The sequence below is a fragment of the Anastrepha obliqua genome, chromosome 5 (assembly GCF_027943255.1).
Source record: "Anastrepha obliqua isolate idAnaObli1 chromosome 5, idAnaObli1_1.0, whole genome shotgun sequence".
Taxonomy (NCBI): domain Eukaryota; kingdom Metazoa; phylum Arthropoda; class Insecta; order Diptera; family Tephritidae; genus Anastrepha; species Anastrepha obliqua.
Window position 1 is genome coordinate 48,206,946 of NC_072896.1, and position 22,025 is coordinate 48,228,970.

Here is a 22,025-nt window from a genome sequence, read left to right on the forward strand (position 1 = left end):
GGAAAACTGATACTAATGTATCCTAAAATACGATTCGAAGACGAATCGGGATCGGGTACTTTTTCCCCCGGCCCCGGAGTTTTCAGAGGGGCCCGGACTCGAGGGTAATTCCAAGAAATTTCCTGCTTGAAAAAATATAGTAAATAATAATTCTACCAGAGTTCCGTCACAGACTTTTTTTGGTGTCACCATATCGAATTTTATGATCACGATTACGAAGAATAAATATAATATAATAATTTTCTCATTCCTCTGGCTATTTCCTAAAATTGAAAAAGCAGAACTTCAGACAGCAGCTCTAAATTTTGCTAAAAAATACCCTTCTGATGTGTCGGAAGAAATCTCAATTGAGATGTGTCACTTGAAGAGTGTGTACAAGGCGAATTTTCCTGGAAATTCGGAATGTTGTATGCCTCCGTTCGACTTGTTGAATGCCATCATAGCTAAAAACTTGGATACTCTGTTCCCGAACATCTGCATTGCTTTGCGAATATTCTGCACCCTGCCATTATCGGTTGCCGGCGCCGAAAGATCGTTCAGCGCTTTATCAAGGATCAAAGACTACCATCGTTCTTGTTCAACTCAGAGTCGAGTAACAGGATTGGCAACTTAGTATTTGGAATCTGAGTTAGCAAGGAAACTCGACTTTGATATAAGAAAAGCAAAATTCTAAGCATCGTGGCAGTCATTTTCAAATATTTGTAAGGCTCACAAAATGAATAAACAATTTTTACTTTTTTCAGCTGCGTTTTTTATTTCAGATCTGCTGAAGAGTTTTCTAAAATTCATTTTAATCAATATTTCATAATTAATTCTATCAAAAATTTTATCAATGAGTTTTTCAATGTTTAAATGTTATATCACTATAACATAATACGCAATTTGATAAATAAAAAAAATTTGAAGGGGTCCGCATCTCAAGTTTCCCCCGGGGCCCGAATACTCTCTCCACGGCCCTGGTCAAGATTCATTAACAAAAAACATTTTTGTAATGTCGCTTTTTTTATATTACTAAATCCACGAAAGTAAATACACTTAGGGGTTAAACTTCACTTGCTCTTTAAACATACAATAGTAATATATTTAAACTACGTTTCCTTGAAAAACTCTGTAATATATTATTATATTAACATTACCTGACGAACGAGAAATTTAATGATTAATGCTTGATATTGCCACTCCATTGAAATGGGGCGATAATTGAATTTTATAAGGTGTTGGAAGGTCAATTAAAGAACACGCATTAATAAGCAATAAATCCACAAAATTAATCTGACCGTTCACATATGGCAGATTACCTGCAAAATTGATAATCAGCTGTCAAAACTGTTTTGAAAGGTTTTTCTTCATATAAATTATTTTGGTGGAATATTTCGGTGTTTTTGGTTTCTTCAATTATTATTAACGATACGAAGAAAAGACAAGAAGAAGGAATAGCTAATTTTCTTGCGCAATTGAGTGCTAATAATAAACAGTTGGAGGAAATCCGCAAATGATGTTGACTAAGGTTTCAAAAAATTATGGTAGCAATGCGCATGGTATATTCTATATTACATTTTATAATAAGTAATAAGGGGGCAAAACCTTTATGGACACACGTTTTTTTCTGTAAAATGAATCCCTAATTAATAATATTTAACAAAAATTTTATTAGAATTATGCCTACAAACCGGTTTTCTTTGCCGGCATCCATTTTATTTAGTTTTTACTTTGACGTTTTTCTTTACACGCGTAAAAATAATGATCTATTGAAACACAGAAAACACAGAGTTGTATGTCAAAAAGTGTGGTTATTATCTAAGATTATTTTATAATCTCAGAATTTGGGATGGAATTTGTATGGGAAATTTCGCTTTTTAATTACGAATTGGGAGTTAAGCACGAAAAAGTAGATATGACTTATTTGTGAACGTATCATTACTTAATATTGTAGGATTAACATATTTACTAATATAGTGGCGGTGAAATTTATATGGTACAGGTATGCTCATGTATGGGGTTGGATTTGGAATGGAGACATATTTAAAACATGATATTGGAGCACAGATACGCAGGCAAAGCAATATATTAAAAGGAGCACGCGAAATAATATTATATCAGATATATACAGGTAAATCAATATATTAAAAATTATTAAAAACAGTCGTAGGCGAAATATCTAAATAAATCTCTCCAAATAATTACTCTGAGTTCGATCACTGGATTGTCAAATAAGAGCACACATTGATGGCAACACACTTTGCTTTACTTTATTTCGAACACTTAACTGCTTTACTTTACATGTACAGGTTCGCCCTACGACTGAATGACTTTATTACTTTTAGTTTATTCTCTTAAACGTTACATTTACAACTGAATATGTGCTTAATAACTATAGTAATTTCTAGATCTGGCAACACGTATCTTCTGCCGAGTTCTATATGCTGCCGCCATCATGGCGAATTGTTTTTGTTTTGGCATCTGGATTGCCATTCCCCGTAATTGTATGGGCAATGTTTATGCTGTTACAGCAACAAAATTATTAGGGCAAATCAGTAAATTAATATAACTGACAAGAACTGTACAATATGAAATCCCTTTTTACCTTTTGCCGCTTTGATATAGTTAACCGTTCGGTTTGATCCGAGGGATTCGATATAAATATGTTAAAAGGTTATACGCAGTTATGAAGCAAATAAAAGATGGGTTGTGAAGGATTTATCCTGAAGAAACTTCAGAATATTTTAATTTGAAAATTTTTGATGGTTATAAAAGCATCCTTCAAGAACGTAACAAAAATTTTTATTTATCGCGCTGCAGGCGATTTCTGGAACCTCCTTTAAAAAAAGGCGATTTACGGTGTACATCGTAACTCAGGATTGGATTATCTGACATCAAAAAACCAAACAAATTTTGTTAATATATTAGATTATCTAGTAATTAATCGTTCGGCTAATCAAAATAGTGAATTTTCACAAAATGGCAGCTTTTAAAAGAAATGATTTCGATTTTTACGTTAAAATTTGGCCGTAAATTGATTATAAAATGGAAAATAAGTATCAGATTTACAAAAGGAACGATTAATTACTAGAAAATGTATCTTTAAAGATTGAGTTAAAACGGTTGACCGATCAAACAAGCCGTTTTCGAGATATCGTGTACACCGACTTGAAAAATGCTGTTTTGAAAAAAACATGTTTAAAGTTTCAATACCGGTTGAACGCGCCTTAAAACGTGCCGAGGCATCTCTACATATTTAGGTATAACTCCGAAAGTATTGCTTAGATCTACTTCAAATTTCGTGCGTATACTTTTGAATATATGTACATTACAAAAATGCAATAAAAAAAATCGATTTTTTTGAAAGTCATAACTGCGTATAACCCCTTAAGGAATAGTATAATAGAGTGGAATTATCAAGCATCATTTGGATAATTTTTCGTTCGGCACACAAGCATTGTATACATTTTTAATAACAATATATTCAATTTATCGGCCTTACGTACCGAATTTTTTTTGGTATTGTAAATAAAATTGAAATAAGATACAATGTCTAAAGAGAAGTGTTTGGTTTTTAGTGATTGAAAATAACATTATAAAAGTGTTGGCTCGGGTTTAGTATAATGCTGCATGGGCAATCTTAGGCAAATTATGTTTGAGATATTTAATGAAACTTGGTGGAGATGTTAGAGAGTTATTCTTGAACCTTTTTTTATAACACATTTTTTCATAAACTTCACTTCAATTTATAAAATATACAGTCAAACGCGTGTTTTTACTTGCTTTGACACTGGTATTCGAAATATTTCAATGAAAATTAAATACAAAGTCATTAATATCATAAACAATGTTTAGTACTGTACAAAAGTACTGTAGATTTCAAATATCCTTCCAGTAAGCGTCTCCGCTTCGAACTTCTGAGGTGTCTGGGAACACCAAATTTTTACTAAATTTCACAACTAGAACAATAAAATACTTAAAAACTATAAGACCTATAAGAATCAGGAGGGTGGAGTTTTCAGCTTTAGAATGGAAATAAACAAATGAATCCCCACTTAACCATTTTTTTGTTTTGTTTGCAAACTATACTAAAAATTTCCAAATTTTTTTTTTTTGTTTACAACTTTTGAGCGAACAAATAAAATGGTTTCCTCCTTCAGGTTCAATACACATCGATTTATACCCATCTTAATTTTTTTTTATTAATTTTCCCATATGTCCCATAAACTGGATAATTACCTAAATCTCATATATATATAATTGGCCCGTACCACGTTTTTGGGTGTTTGACCGAGCTCCTCCTCCTATTTGTGGCCTTCGTCTTAATGTTGTTCCACAAATGGAGGGACCTACAGTCTCAAGCTGACTCCGAACGGCAGATATTTTTATGAAGAGTTTTTTCATGGCAGAAATACACTCGGAGGTTTGCCATTGCTTGCCGAGGGGCGACCACTATTAGAAAAATGTTTTTCTTCATTTTGGTGTTTCACCGAGATTCGAACCTACGTTCTCTCTGTGAATTCCGAAAATTATTTTATAACCCAAGATATCTGCACAAAACTATTCTTCCACTACATATCGTGGAAAACGACAAATGCTGGAATATTGGAATATAATTTCCAGCAACACTGGAAAGTTCTTTCAATTCATTGAACCAGATACTAAACATATACATATTTACACGAACTTCCAGATTGCATACATACATATATACACGAACTTTAGATTTAAGTCTACTCAGTAGATTTGTGTTCTTTTTTTTATTGTTTTATATGTCTATAATTTCACCTCAAAGATTAAAAAAATATTAATATTACTATGACAATTCGAGCATTATTATCGTTCGTTATGGTATTTAATGTCACAAATTACAATGTCGACTTCTTTGTATTTGTTGCCAATTCATACAAAGCGTTTGAGGCTTTAATACACTTCTGCATTTTCACAGATATTATTTGTATTGAGCCACTAACTCACCCGGATTTCACTAGGCAACATAACTAATTTTTAATTTGTCTATATACTGTAAGAGCTCATAAAACTTAAAAAGTGGCAAATAAAAAATCTGAGTTGAGAACCTATATGTGTTACTATAGGTAATTGTGTTACGTTTTAACTAATCGCATTTCAGGTATGCAATTTTAACATCGAAGTTGACACGCTCAAAATATCGATACATCAATAAACTATGTTTTGTATCGATCTTTTTGATAAACTGAAAAATCTTTCAATGTAGCTTGAAGGGTTGCATCAGCCTCTCTTTTTCTTCATGATTGACGCAATAATCAACCTGACCCAACCAACGAAGCCGCTGGATCGTTACTCGCTGGACAAAATCTCATACAGCTAATTGTTCCATCGCCTACGATACGCGCTGTCGCCAACGTGTGTAGGTCCAAAAAGCTTCCGCGGGAACGCCTCATCGGATATTGACATCGTCCAAGCTTCTGCCCCATACGATAGGACGGGTATGATGAGAGCCTTATGAAGTGTTAGTTTTGTTCGTCGAGGGGACTTTAATACTCAACTGACCACTTAGTCGAAAGTAGCACTTGTTGGCCAGAGTGATTCTCTGTTGGTTTCACATGGTAACACTCCTAAGCAGCTACCAGATTACGAGAATCTATCTATTCAAAGTTGCAACTTGCAACGTTTTTATACGAGTACACTTTTTACATGAGTAAACCTGAGCAATTCGCATCCCTTGCAATTGCAACTGCATTGGATCTGAGATTTAAGGTGCTTTATTTCATAGATTCTACTACCAAAGCAAAATAATTCTCTTTTACATATAAACAATTATATGACGAGCTTCCAATATATGATTTAGGGAAGTGAGTCCACTGAGGAATCTGAAAGGGAAGATAGGTTGGAATGTGACAATTGGAGTTATCATAGAGAAATTAACACAAAAAAATTTGAAAATCAGGCCATAGGAAAATGACTAAAACCCTTGATTTAGAGTTTCATATCTTTTTGTCGTTATCAGTCGTAGAAATATGCTTCCGTGCCTTTACAAAATCGATATGATATATATGCCAACTGTAGCAACCTCGGGGGCTAGCGCAACAATAACCCAACAGAGGAACCGCTTAGTGGCCACCAGGTTATGAATATTGCTGTTATTAAATTATGTTATTAAAATATGTAAACCATTGTTTTTACGCTTGAAAAATAAATTGAATGCATGTTATATGTGCTGGAGTTATTACACCAAAAACTAAATAAACCAATAATTTATTAAAAGTATCGATGTATCGTTCACAAACAACAACGTTTTTACATCGATGTTCAAATATCGATTTTTATATGAGCGATGACGCATTACCAATTTATCTACCGAATTATCGCTACAGAAACGGTGTTGCCGTGCACAAAATAATTTTATAATCCCACATCTACTATTCACAGCCAAATCATCTACCGAAGGTGAATCGATATATGTTCAGAACAGATGAAATGTTTGTAGTGATCGTTAAGATGGAGGAGCCAAGTAAAGTAAGTAGATAAAAAATTTTACTTCGATTTCCTCGTCTGCTATCGCCATCAAGGCGAATTTATGTTTTGTTTTTGTATCTCATTCCCTCGCTATTGTTGCCAGTCGGTTCTCAATGTTTCTCTGTTCATATTTCTCACATATCTTATCAAAAATGAAAAGGGAATCTTGGTTCTTAAATACTTTGAAAATTATGCTGTTACCATTTGTACATTAGCGCATAGTAAGCGTGGTGGTTGTCATATGCCTCTTCATAATGTTTCGGGGCCAAAATAGACACGTTCATGCAATCGATAGCCTAAATGGTACTTCCCACTTCTCGATCAGGTTGCTGAAGCAAATAGTTCTGTTGCCGCTTGCCAATCCACTCGAGTAATAAAAAACCTCACCCTAGCGCAAAACATGGAGCTGTTAATTGAATTCGTTACACAATGCATGATATGGCTAACGGAACACTGGCTCATGGATATTACCCATTGCTCACCTACGGGTCGAACATCCAGTTGCAAAAAATCGCAGTGCATCTTCTTCTTTTTCTTGATTGGTACGATAACCACTTAAGCGATTTTTCCTGAATTTAACAAAGCGCGCCAGTCGTTTCTTTCTCGTGCTAACCGGCGCCAGTTGGACATACTAAGTGAAGCCAAGTTTTTCTCCACCTGATATTTCCAACGCAGAGGAGGCATTCCTCTTCCTTTACTACCATCAGCTGGTACCGCATCGAATACTTACACAGCGGGAGCGTTTGTATCCATTCGGACGACATGACCCAGTCAACGAAGCCACTGGATCTCAATTCAGATGGCATGACCTAGCCAACGTAGCTGCTGGATCTTTATTCACTGCACTGTGTCTATGTCGTCCTAAAGCTCATCGTTCCATCGCCTGCGATACTCCCCGCCGCCAACGTGCAAAGGTTCAAAAATCTTACGCAGAATCTTTCTCTCAAATACTCCAAGTGACGTCTCATCGGGTGTTGGTATGATCATAGCCTTATAAGTGTTAGTTTTGTTCGTCAATAGAGGACTTTACTACTCAGTTGCCTACTTAGTCCCAAGTAGCACTTGTTGGTAAGAGGGATTCTTTCTTGGATTTCAAGACTGATATTAGTATTGGTGTTAATGCAGATTCCTAGGTAAAAGAAATAGCTTACAACTATTATAAAATATTGTGCCAAAGCGGTTAAGTTTTACGGTTTATACGATCTTTTCCAGCTTCAGGTTAAAGAAGTCGCACGACAGCGAGTCACCCAGTCTGAAACCTTGTTTGGTATCAAACGGCTCAGAGAGGTCCTAGCCAATTCTGACGGCGCTGCTGGTATAGAACAGAGTCATTTTGCATAGTCGCAGATAGATAGATATTAGTTTTATGGGGATACAAATTTCAGACAATGAGGCATAGAAGCAATTACCTTTCGTACTGTCGAATGCAGTTTTAAAATCGACTAATAGATGGTGTTTGTCGATTCTTCTTTCAAAGGTTTTTTCCAAGACTTGGCTTATTGTGAATATCTGATCGATTGTTTATTTTCCAGGTCTAAAGCCGCACTGATAAGGTACAATCAATTGGTTGATGATGGGCTTCCGGTTTTCTCGCAATACGCTCGCTAGGACCTTTTACGCGATATTCAGAAGGCTAATCTCGCGGTTATTGGCACAGATTGCACTATCACCCTTCTTATGGATTGGGCAGAGCACACTTAAATTGGAATCGGCAGGCATGCTTTCATCCGACCATATTTTGCATAGAAACTGATGCATGCACCTTACCAGCTCCTCACCGTCATGTTCGAATAGCTCAGTCGGCAGTCCATCAGATCCCGCGGCATCGCTGTTCTTTAGCCGCGTTATCATTATTCATGGTCGCGTAGCCGAAGGACAATTCGGTGCATCTAGAACCCAGTAATATAAAGGCAGAACTGAGAATTGAATTAGCTTGAAGGTTGCAAGATTTTCCTGTTTTCAGTCGAAATCGTTGTTATTCTGGAACGTCTACGATGATTGTCAAGCTGAGAAATTAGGTCCTTAATCAAGGCTGGAGTTACCCGGAATAGTTTTTGAAGCTGCCCTGCAGCCAATTGGAAACGATTGTTCAAATGCACGAGCAACCCTCGATCCATTGTTAGTTCCACGCGAAAAGTCATATGCCAAATTCTCAAAGGACATATTCGACTTTTTTAATAAGTTTTTGTTAAGGTATTTTCAAAGATTTAATACAAACCACTAATTCTTGTTTTGTCGTTTAATTTAACAGCAATAAAATTTTTGTCATTTTTTTGCAAAAATAAAAAGCAAAACCTTGAAACTTGTAGTTAAGGATTGATGCTAACGTGAATATCGTCAAAATGTTTTAGTGAATTGCACTACAGCACTGGCTTATTGGTGGCTCAAATTCAATTTCTCCACTTTGCTGCATATCTTAAATTATCTGATTTTCTTCCTCCCGCTTTGCTAATGGGGTTCGGTGTGGAGCTTCACGAATTGACTTTGCATCTCCTAATCGATGTGACGCGATGGCAGTTCTATAAAATTTTCCACAATCACCGACTAACATGTAGCCGAATTTCTCTAACAATTTCTTAGCTTCCTTTATCTCTAGCCTTTCACTTCAAGCAACCAAGTCCTTCTAAAGTCGGGGGTTTTTTCTCCTTGCTTCCTTGAATTCTTCCCTTTCCTGTTGAGTATTTCGCAGTTTACTATGACTTCTACAGCCTAGCATTTTCCAATCGAAGCTCTAGAATAACTGGTGACTTGAAATCATTTAGCATCCTTACTGGAACCCTTGGGTATTTTCTCGTCTTTACTAATGTTCTTCCCACGCTTATATTTGCTGTCTCTTCAGCAGCTTTTATTATCCACATTTCCCGTTGTTTTTGTTGTAGCAGCATAAACATTCCCCATACTTACATACGGGGAATGCTGCTGGAGTGATAGTCCTTGGCCGGATATAAATCCGGGTCGTTACGGTAACATAGAACCGACTGCCGTGGAAACGTCCACATTTCCCGTGCCCCAGTCTGCTACCATATTAGCCCATATGATTGCATTTTTGCTTCATATTTTACTGTGTCAATCGCTCGGTATTACCAGTAGTTTTGCAAAATTCAATGGCTTATTAAGAAAATAAGCAAATAGTGGCTAATTAGTAAATAGTGGAAACTCTTAATGCATCTTTGGCGAACAGAGAGTTGTCGGAAACTACCTCTTATTTTAGGATACTTTATAGTTTCTAAAAAAATATCATTGTCACTTTCGTATCAAATATCACTTTCGTCGGTCTCAACATTGCCACGATCAATTATGATTAAAGTGTTTTGTGCTGTTATTAGAAACCTTAACGGTTTAAAAAATAAGTAATAAGTGCATTCAATCACCTAATAAATATCTTCGTACTCTATATTTGAATTCTATAGTGCTAGGATTGTCATACAGCCATCGCCCCGCAAAATCGCTCCAGTAGAATGTTCTGAAAAGAGTCCTTCTCCTGTACATAACGATATAAGTAATGCTTCCTTGAAAACGCAACATTGAATTTAGTCCTTAAGTTCGTGTTTTATCGTCAACCAGAATAAGATCTATATAAAAATTAGTTTAAATAAAACTACTAAATAAAAAAGGGTTAACCATGGATGCGCCGCCTCGGGCTCATTCTAGCTATAAAAAATTTCGATTGGTATTGGAAGAGCATTACTAGACAACTTCGCTCCCATCCCATGAGGCCCGATCTCAAAAGCCGTTGCCGAAAAGTGACGTACGCAACTTTTTTGCCTGGTTTCAATGAAGAGCCGCAAGATTTTGCCTTTTTTTCATTTCGTCTTTTGGGACATGAACAATCATAATTTTCTCAGTAATGAAAGATACGAAAGTCAAAACAAAGTAGAATGGGCAAACCTACTGCCTGACAACTTGTTTAGGAAAAGTTTCCATTTCTATGCTTTTGAGTCCTTTTCCTTTAGAATTTGCTTTAAAATAAGCAGTAATTTTGGCTGACACACTGTGAAAATTAGATATCTTACATCACCTTTAATTATTGCTTCGTGTATTTTGGGCATACCGTTATCCATCAATTTAAATTCTTTTCATCATAAATGTTTTACAAGAAATTATAACAATGATTTTTTCAGTGAAGTAGCACATTCAGATTTGCAACATCATTTTGCATTCGTACATTGTACATACATTGCACGTTTATTTTTTCTACTTGAACTGAAAAATTAGTTATATCTACACTTTTTACAAGAAGGTGAATAGCCCTAAGGTTTACTGTAGTAGTTCGGCAGCTCTAGTTATCACAAAAGCCTCAACGGTCGTTGGAAGTTCTCTCTTCTGGCAGCACTGAATGCAAATTATTGTGTGAGCATAGAGATAAATAGCAAGAAAAGCAGTGGAAAGCTATGGAATCTGACAGTTAGAAATTGTTCGTTAAGTGTTGTGCATTAGCTCGTATTTCTTTAGTTTTTGATTGTTTGTAAAGTGGTGTAGTAAATTTTAAAAAGTTATTTATAAAAAAAAAAATAAAATAAAATGCAAATACAAGGGAAACAGTCATACAAAAACCAGATACGGACTAGAAATAAACATTGTTTGCGAAAAAACGTTTCCAGTGACATAGATACACAACCGTCGTCACGTTGTTTATCTTCTTTAGCCGCTCCACTAGCTCCAAGGCTTTTGTTGCCATCCATATTGCCGCTTGAAAAAAGTGGAAAATCAATGCTTCATCATTTTTTATGTTGTCCAACTGGACTCCAACCTCGCCGTAACAATTATAGTGCACCAAATTCACCCCGCTTCTACCGAAAAGTTCAAAGCCTTCCTATACTCGTGTTGTCTCTAATTGTTATTTTTGAATGCTTTTGTGTTGGAATCTGTGCAGAAATCGAAAGTAAAAGTGCTTTATTAAGTGGGACATTGAAAACGTCAGGAGACGATGTTCTACCAAGAATTATTGAAAAACAGAATAATGCAGCATTGGCGCAATTCTCCGACTCTGACAATTTGAAGTAAGTTCAGGCTTGTATAGTTTTATTATTTATATTGTAAGCAAGACAGTAAAGCATGCTTAAAGAGTTAGTGAAATCCAAATTTTTGTTGTTTCGTGAGTAATTTTATGTTGTAAATTGCATTTCTATCGGGTATGAAGTATAAAGATGAGATTTATTACCGCGCATGTCAGTGGGCAAATTGCCAGCAACAAAATAAAATTGTTCTGAGGGTTATAGAGAGGCACATAGCTCATTTTCCACATGTTTTAAATTACAATTCATATTGTAGGTCCAGAAAAATTCATTAATATACTAGTTTACGCACATTAAAGCATGTGTTGAACGTTTTAAAACTTTACTTCCATTCAACGACTTGTGATGGCAGATTTTTTTATTTGGGTTGGCTTTCCTTTATGGCCAATAAAGTTCTGCTTATAATGTGGATCTAATTTAAAATGTCAATACATTACACAAAGTCAATATTTAAGCCTTTCGATTTAGAGTATTTTTTTTTTATAAATTATCATTAAGAATTAAGGTAATTTCTAATTCAAAATTTTGTTAAAATAATCGACTCGTTTTAATTCCAAGATTTATATTCCAAAAACGGAGCATAATTCCTTAAACCGTTCAAAAGTTACTAACAAAAAGCAATTCCGTTAAAGTGATATTTTATATTACTAATTATCCTTTCAATAATGTACCAAATTACCGTATTACACAGATTAGACTGAATTCTGGATATTTTCAGCAAAATAGTGTGATAAATGTGAATTATTTCAATATTTTAAAAACTAAATTGTAAACATAAAATTAGCGTCGAAATTAAGCTTTGACAAATAATGTCTGGTATTGCCACTTACGGCACTTTTCGTTAGTATATTTATTAAGTGTTCATTGTATTAAGTTCATAGAATTTAAGAGCGCAGAAGTTTTTACTATATATTAAAATATTGTTTTAATTAAATAAAAAATTTATAATAAATATAAAATATAATTTTATGATGCGCTGTTTTTTGTAATGCCTGTATTTTGATTTGCAATGTTTTGCACATACATATAAATATGAGGGTTTCTTTTAAATCTATAATATTTTAATGTATGGTGAAAATTTAGAATAAAAAATCGTGAAATTTACACTTTACACAAAGAGAAAAATCCATGGGTTTCGCGTCTGGTAAATTTGAGAGCCATTGTGTGGACATTATGAAGTTCGGAACATTGTTTTTAGCCATTCTTGGTTCACTCGAGTTTTGTGAGACGGTGCCGGTCCTGTTGAAACGTCCATGGTCTGTCACCGAAATGTTTGTCTGCCCACGACTTCATAGCAACCTCCAGAATACTTTCCCGACAATATTTCGCATTCACCTTGACGCCAGGCTCGATGAAAACGATTGGAGAGTGGCCATCTGCGGTTACAGCGGCCCAAACCATTACCTGTGGCGGGTGCTGCCTCCTGGTGGCTAATCGATGACTCGTATGTTAAATTTGAAAAATTCTCTCGTCAGAAAACACAATGTTAAAAAATTTAACGCTGATGCTACGGACAGATATTATCAGTTGTTTCGCCATTTGATTGGCACTTTGGATTTCGCTAAGGCGCTTCTTCACTTTTTGAACCATTTAACGTGACGTTGCAGTCCTTTGATGACCACCTCCATGACGTTTCGCGATGCTACCAGTATCATTGTAACGAGTAATGGTGCAATAAACAAAGCTTTATTTACTTTAGGGTGCTCGAGCTCACGAACAATCTATGGTTGTGATTTTCCAGCCAAATATAATGATTTTCTTTTTCGCGTTTACATTCTCGACAAAATGCTTCCGCGGGCTTGTAAACAATACTCTGGACTGTCATTAGCGCGAGCAGTCTAAAGTTGGTTACACTGCGAGTGCCGGGCTCTGTAGTTTTTCTTCTTATAGCTTAGACAGACGGCGGCGTTAATCGGTTTTACCGGCATAGTTAATCCTGATTAAAATTGTAGTGAGACAGACGGTTGTTACGCGAATTATTCAACAGCTACTAACATTTCATCCAGTCTTTCTTGCTCTTCTCTTTATTATGTTTCACTATTTTATTATTTTTCATTCACAATAGATATTAATACTATCGTTCAAAGTTATACGCCTTTTAGAAATATCAAATACTACATTATTTAAGAAGAAAAAAAATTCATGTCTGCCTCGACTGCATTTTCAATTTTCCAAGAACTTGTTGAGAGTTTATGACACTATTCCAGAAATTGCTTGTTGGGTGTCACACACGATTAACGTACTTATTTGTTGGGCCGTGTGACAAGGTATGACTCCCTGCACCCAAATTGATATTTTTAATTTTAGTTGTTTAGGGAACTTTATTTTCTTTAAAAAAATATAGAAATACATTAGATCGACTTCTCATAAGCGGTAACGGTATTTCAGAAATTTCGAAAGTTAGCAAAAAATGTGCAATAAGCATCACCACGGTTAAATTTTAGTTGTTGTACATTCCATTTTGTAAAACAGTTATTAAGATACTACATACAAAGAAACTTGATCGATACCTATTCTAAGGTTATTTTGTGAATAGAATATGCTATGCTTAACTTATGTATCGCACTTTTAATGAAAAAGCGTTCATTTGCTATGACTAACAGTTTTTGTTGTTTTTACACTTTATCGTATTTCGCAATTGTTTACTTTGGCTCGGCGTTATTTTAGGACTAAACTTAAATATACGTATGTAATAGGCTTTATGAATATGTTAACGGGTGTATATATGTATATATACGCACATATACATATTCATACTTATAAATAATTGTTTGTATGATCAAACATATGGGAAATGATGGTGCTTTTGTTTTCAATCCCAGCACACCTAGCATACTGGGATAAATTAAAGCAACCCGAATTTGTATCCGCTAAGGGCTTTCACTTAGCAGCATTCCCCGAAAATGTGTGGGAATGTTTTACAACAATTGCAATCGCAACAACTTCCCATATTACGGAGGGTTAAAACAACTTTTGGCGCCTCCAACTTTTAACAAGCGGTTATATCTCAAACATTTCGTAATGCATGCAAACAATATTTTGTGATTTCACAAATTTTGGTAAAATTATTGAATTGCATTTAACTAAAACACACACTGGGTACATATATTTCCATTTTTCTTTACTCACATATACGTTTTGTTGAAATTAATTTTTATTTAATGAGCTCAGTCCACTTGAGGTTGGTCAATGGTTTACATATGCACATATGAATCGTTCGTTTGCTGCAAGAGTGTTATAATACAATTTTTTTTATAAGAATTTAAGTCTCAGGTTGCTAGGTGAGTGAGTATGAGGGGCCACGTGAATGTGGTTAGCGTCATGTGGGGTACCTTCGTATGACGGACATGTAAGTAGAAGTTTAATCTACTACAACATCCTGAAGGCAAATGTGTCAAGATGACGTGGGTCTCACGAGGCAGCTGGTGGGACACCGTTCATGGCAATCGGAGGGCGGTAGTTTAAAAAGGTGGTAAGAGAATCTGGTGGAATGCCTTTTAAGGCTGATTGCAGCGTCTTCTAATATGCTCCTTAAATTGGATTTCGCAGAAATTCAAGAATCCGTTCGATGTCTGTTTGTTCGGAGGATCAATTGTGTAGCTTGTCTTTTTTTTGATATTTTTCAAGTGCCTGTAAGGATATTGTGCTTTGAATAAGGACGAAACATAGTAGTGTGTTTCTCTTCATGAGGTACGGTTCACTAGACAGGGCTAGATCGCTGAGGCGGCAGCCCTTGGTTGAGAAAAACCAGAGTCACTCCGGGTAACGAGAACCAGCTGCCATGGGAATGTAAAATCCTTATACCGTGTACGGATTCCACGAATTGAAACCCATGCAAAGGACACAACAGCAAAATTTTACAGCGAGAATATTCTCTGTAAATCTCCCCGAATATATATCTGGTTCGTTTTGAAATCGACTATCGTGGAAACGACAAAACCAAAACTAGTAGGCAGCATCAAAATATGTGAACCATATAATTTCAAGATTGTATAACACAGGCAGCCGCCGTAGCCGAATGAGTTGGTGCGTAACTACCATTCGGAGTTCGGAGAACTTAGGTTCGAGTGACCGTGAAACACCAAAAATAAAGAAAAAGTTTTTTCTAATAGCGGTCGCCCCTCGGCAGGCAATAGATATCCTCCGAGTGTATTTCTGCTATGAAAAAGCTCCTCATAAAAAAAATATTTGTCGGTCGGAGTCGGCTTAAAAATGTAGGCCCTTCCATTTGCGGAACAACATCAAGACGGTACGCGGAGCTCGGATAATCACCAAAAAAAGGAATTACCACTAATTTTTTAGTGGTAGTTAAAATAAGGGTTTCGTTATCACGTTATCTTCAGTTTTTCAGTGTTTTAACTATCACGTTTATTGGATTCATTTTTTACTGAACTATGCTTAACCCTGGTATAACAATATACGAGTGCTGATACTTTTTAAGTAAAGTCAAAATGTATGTACATGTATTGGGGGCTTTTTTCGTTGTAATTACGTGAGACGTTAATGCCCGCAAGGCCACTTGTTGACTTCGAAGGACAGGCAACTTGACGCGGTGCAGGGGCCTAATCGAATCTCAAACCGGATCCAGACACGGGAGGAATTGTCGTTTAGACGATAACTCATCCGATGTCTGGTACTGCTTGAGAACGATGACCAAGAGCTGCCACCTCCTAATCCAGGGATTTACGCATCACCGTGCCCATTGGACGATTTGTAGCCAGGAGGTTAATTCGGCTGAATTATTTCGGCGCTACCTTAACACCGGACTGTATTGAGGAGTAACTGTGGCCATATCACGACAGGGGGCTGTAGGACGGTCATAATCCTTCCCAAAGATAAATTGAGAATGCTCGCGGGCATTCTCACAGGCCACTGCAGACTGCGTCGTCATCTGCACATGATCGAGATGTGGTCCATTGATTCTTGTCGTTTCTGCGACCAATCCCAGGAGATTCCAATGCACCTTTCCTTGAATGTAGCGCTACAATGCGGAGAAGGTTGAGACATCCCGGCCAACTGCAATCAGAAGAAAAGTACATACGCTCAATACAACGCAGCTCTATCCTAAGTTTAATAAGGGAACTGGGTCTGGATGAGGTACGGTGCTGAGCAGAGGGCACAAAAGACAATGAGATCGAAGTGCAAACCTCAAAGAAATCTATCTATTTGACCCCGAAGGAGGAATCCCCACTTGTATGTTGCTTTCAACCTGTGCCTTGTGGATTTATTAAATTAAAAATGTGTTTATGTTGAAAAATATCAACTATACTAATGCTATTAAGCCATTTTTGGCTTTTATTAGGTCTTCCTTTGCCAACTATTTATGAGACACCCCTCAATATTCATACTTAAATATGCCCTGCAGTCCGTTAATCTAAACCTATTTTTAGTGCTTAAAATAAAACTCAGGGCATGCCAATTATCTTTTTGATATTTTTTTACTTAAAATATCGAAGTAAATTAAGCACTGAAATAATGAAATGATTGCATAACATTTCTGCTGTGGTGTTAAACTTCGAACACACTTCATTTAGCTAATTTCGTTTGCTTTCGCCATCCATTTATAATTCTATCGAAATCGCTGCAGAGCTTTCGGTGTCGTGACAAAATAGATTTTTTACTTTTAGTATGTATGTATGCATTTGTATAAAAAAAATCAAAATATATCAAACTGGCAATTAATTATTTGCTCGCTAAGTCAATCCCAAAATTTTATAAAACAATTAAATTATTTAACTGTATTGTGTTCATGCTACATACGTGATTTTTAAAATAGTAATCCAATTATATTTTTAACCCATGTACTCTTCTGTCAATTGTGCGCCCATATTTCAGAAAGCTTAAACTGGTTTGAGCCGGCATTCAACGTCAATACAACCAACGCCGCCGACTTTGGCTTCATTGTACCCTAAATCAAAACAACAAACAAAAATGAAAATACCAATAGAAGAATCGCAAATCTCTTATTGTGACTCATTTTGCTTTTGTTTCATACTTCATTTGCAAATTCAGGAATTTAAGTTGTCGCTCTTTCTTCGCCGAGTTGTCTTATCGCTTTCAAAGCGTTGACGGAGCTCTCCGGCTTCTGAAATTCCGTACTCTCTTTATGCACATACATATCATACGCATTGCAAAATGTGTACAATGAACATAAGCTTTCGTAGGAGATTTCGTCTGTGCAACTTCAGGCTCTCTTTCATATGTACAGACTTGTATAAATATTTGTAGGTTCAGACAATATTAGCACATGTACATATGCACATACATATTTACATATACATATGTGTGCATCTGCCAGTGTAAATTTGCAAAACGGCATTGAGTAAAACAACAAATAAAAACGTTTAAAGTGTTGAAAATAAGTACAATACAGAAATGCAGGCATTATAAGTTAAAATGTAGTGTCAAAAATTATAGACTTATGATAAAACAAAGAAGTTTTTTGCTTAACAATATTGATTACTTTTTGGTTTAATTATTCTTTTAGTCAAAACTAATATGTATACTCGCTCCTATGTATTGACGCCGAAGTAGTACATTTTTTAGTCAATATGATAGATTTTTGATTACTTAATTTTTGTAAAAAAATATTTTTCGATTGAATTTTATTTCTTGTTTAAGATTGATCACAAACACTCTGCAAGTTCAAAGCTTGGGCATATGCTTTGATAGTTATTCTTAGATATTAATTGAGGCCTTCTAAAATTAATGGCGTCCTCTGTATTGTCAGATCAACCTTTAAAAGTTGAAAAAAAGTTGAAGATCCGAGCACAGTGTAAAGATAGATTTTTAATTTTTTTCTTGTAAAAAAACTATTTTTTTAATTTGATTTTACTTATTAATAAAGATTAATAATCAAATTTTGATTATAGATGTTTTGCCCACCTAACTCACCCTTGCTCACCAACTGCTCACATAATTAAGTGGTTGAATTTTACAATGTTCGTAATATATATTTTTCAAGCTGAATGTTTTTCTTTAATTTTTTATAAAATAATAGTTAATTGTATAACAAAAACTTTAAAATCAAACTTCCAAACTTTTTACAAAATTCTCAAAAGTTTAATAAATTTCAAAAAATTGCTGTCAAAATGCTTAACTTTTTAATCAGAATCTTTATAAAATTTTTGGACAAGCAGTTTCAAAGTCCATTCAGTTTTGGCATAATAAAATCGTGTTAATTTTTGAAATTTTTTTTTGCACTATTAATATCCATTTTTTTATGTGAGGTGAAATTTTAAGGAGTAATAATACGTACATTAAAATGTAAAAAACGTACCAAATCGACTAAATATTAAATCCAAGGCGAATCTATTAAAGATGATAGCAGTAGACCAGCTGATTTGTTTTTTCCCCTCACCGTGTACTTTCGGATGTCCGCACAAAATGAAAAATCGAAAAGCCCCTATATTCGCACTATCTTCGCATGCTTTTAGCGGTGCGTCCTTTTCTTTTATATTTTCTTTTGTGGTGACATTCCAATGTACATAAAGTTGTTGTTGGTCTAGTGCTAAAATCCGTCTGATGTTTTTGCGGCTATTCAATTTTGAAAAAAACACTGCCTTGATTTGCAGCAAGGTATAGTTAGCACTATTTAAAAAAAAATTTCAAAATCTTTCTGGACTTCAAAGTGGCTCATATAGGACTATTATTTTCCAGAGTTTCAAATAAATTTTAAGAATACTTGCGCTTTGCTTAGTTTGATCCAAATATGATCCTCACGCGCCGGGTATATGTACATACAGCCCGCCCAAGCATAGACATTTCTTTATTTAGGAATATAAAATAAGAGGGTATGTTTTATATTATTATTCTCATTTAACTGACCGGCATTTGACTTTTCGACAGACAGTCAGTTCTGGATGATAGCCGAGGAATGAAAAGTTCAAATAAATTTGGTATGCAAACAGGGTGATTGAAGTGAGAGTGAAAGATATACAGTATAGCCCAAAGTATGTATATGTATGTATTTTAAATTAGATATTAAATTCTTTACTTGTTTGTCTATGCCATGGAAGACATAATAAGACCTCAATTTGATCACAGGGGCAGTGATTGTGCACATAGACGTAAAATTCATTTCTCACCATTGAGTATCATTTAGAATGAAGGAGGTCAAAATAAATGATTATCAAAACGTAAATATGTACTCAATACATACAAACGTATGCATATAGATGTATCTGTTCTCTGTATACATTAAACGCGACTGTTTTGAGAAGATAAATTATAACAAAACAATATTTACATTTTGCAAAGCTGGCATCAAAGTTAAATTTCAAACAAACGAATATATGCATACATACATATTTATGTATGTAATTATGTGTGATGTCATATCCGGTGTTGACAGGCTTGCTGCGATATGCATTTTTACTTAACATTTTTAATTTCTCATAAACTACATACACATACATAAGTATGTATATGAGAGTCAAAAAATAACAAATTATGCCAAGTTGGTGTATTTCGTCTATTACTCTGAATCTCCGTCGAATTTGCACACATTCGTATATACAATAGATTCTCCTTCAAGGAAAGTAAACAAAAGAACATGCACCAATCTAAAGAGTGTACAAAAGAGTACTGCGAAAACTAAATTTTCTCTCTATCTCTGTGATTTCTATTTGCATTCATTCCACCATTATTTTGCTTTGAGCTCTTTTTTTTTTGATAAGTACGAGTAAGCAAACGAATTATAATAATAAATAAGAAATATAATATTTGATGAGAGTTAGCAGGCGCAAAAACTTTGCCGGCATAAAGTCTACATCTTCACATATATAAAATAAAGGGTGCTTTTACGTGAATGAATTTTTTTCTTAATTGCTAGATAGCTTCATGACACGGTGTACAGAATACAACAGACGGTGGAGGCTTCCGAGAAACGCTGTTTTGTTTTTCTGGATTTTGACAGCTGGATAACGTTAGCACTGCAAATGAGCAAACAAAAGGAAGGGAAGTTGTAAATATTCAGTGAATAGTTGGCAATATTGTGACTTTTAAATTAAACAAACTAGTAAAAATAAAGTGTTGCGTATTGTTAAATTGACAATGACGCCGTGGCAAAAAAGCATGTATGTGTTGGAATAGTTTGACACAATTTTCTGACGGCTTTATCGAAAATTTCAGGTCATTTCAAGGCGAATTTATACAAGAAGGTAGCACTAGAGCAACAATAACATTTACATGAATTTCGTATTTGCAATTAGATATTTTGAATGTAAAAATCAGAATGTAAACAAAGAAACAGTGCAACAATAAAGAAGTAGGTCACTATGACGTTCAAAATACCAAATTTCAAGAAAAGAAACAGGTCGGCTACTCCAGTAATAACACCTTGACTGAAGTCGCCTTGGGTCATTCGTTACGAATGGCCAAATATGGATATTGACACACTGTATTCACTGTGGCCAGTTTAATAAACAACTTATTTGCATCACCATTGCTTATGCGCCTCAAAGAAAGGGTTGACTCCACCAACCACAATGAATGAATCATGCTAAGGAAAAATTAAAGAATTTGTGAATAAGTTTAAACATTACTCAAATTGACTTGTGAGTGGCTTTTTTTACTGCATGCTATTTAAGTGAGGAGTTAACTGTTCTAATACTATGTGAACAAACGAGGTACGAAGAGTTTTTATTGCACATATTTTGAGTTAGTGAAAGTCTTGTAACGTCAAATCTGACATCTGTCACTTAAGTTTGACGCTTTTAACGTAAACACACATTCAACTTTTTGACCCACGGGCAATATTTATGTATACAAAACCTTTTTAGTAATATAAAAAATAAAATATTATTGTGATTGTTTTTGAACTTTCGTCGTGAATTATCTTTGTAACAATGATAATTTTATAATATTCACTTTGGCGATGAATCAGTGTCAGAATCTGCTTTATACTCGTATTGCTTTCTCAGTGCCGACATTGTATTGAATTTTGCGTTTTGGATCTTTCACCCAATAGGGAAAGGCTCTCTTAATTTGTGGTTTAAAAAAAGTTCATATTTTATTGCCTTGAATTATTTGTATGCTTTAAAGCTTGCAATTCGCTGCCAACCATTCTACTGCCTCCCTGCTCTGAACAACGATCTTGGACGTTATACTAAACGACTATCTATGTAAAAGTTAACTTTGGAGTTGGTCCCAGTAGGTAGGAATAGGTCTAACTCTGGATAGTAGAACCGTCCGTATAAAAGTTATGTGCATTGCCTTTGCGCTAAAGCTCTTACGCGATCATCAATCTTTTTCGATAGTAAACTTGAACCTGTTTTCCCCTTTAAAAACCAGATCCATATAGTCCATATTGTTCCGGTTAATTAAGCTATGCCCATAGGTCCTGTATGAGAGTTCGTTTAGGGCTTTTAGTCTTCCTGCATATTTCGCTGCAAGGGTTTCTTTCAAAACATCTATCGGTGGTAAGTCAAGTGTGTATTCGAGGGCCTTCGTTGGATTCATTCTTAGCGCTCCCATAATGCATAAAGTAGCTAGTCGATAAATCTTTGCCATAGGCGCAATGTATGAAGATTT

At 35.2% G+C, this 22,025-nt stretch overlaps 2 protein-coding genes across 4 annotated transcripts in view; one reads left to right on the forward strand and one right to left on the reverse strand.

Annotated features, from left to right (window-relative positions):
- The window catches only part of LOC129246797 (uncharacterized), a 57,727-nt gene extending 52,647 nt beyond the window's left edge, over window positions 1-5,080 (reverse strand). For all 3 annotated transcript variants that reach the window (XM_054885412.1, XM_054885411.1, XM_054885409.1), the window contains exon 1: window positions 4,957-5,080. In XM_054885412.1, the coding sequence (XP_054741387.1) occupies window positions 4,957-4,977 (21 nt within the window). In that variant the 5' untranslated portion in view covers window positions 4,978-5,080. The remainder of the gene's footprint in view (window positions 1-4,956) is intronic.
- A 5,810-nt stretch (window positions 5,081-10,890) lies between these two features.
- LOC129247119 (unextended protein) overlaps window positions 10,891-22,025 on the forward strand; it is a 42,306-nt gene continuing 31,171 nt past the window's right edge. The window contains exon 1 of the mRNA XM_054886058.1: window positions 10,891-11,477. Coding sequence (XP_054742033.1) covers window positions 10,999-11,477 — 479 coding nt within the window. The 5' untranslated portion in view covers window positions 10,891-10,998. The remainder of the gene's footprint in view (window positions 11,478-22,025) is intronic.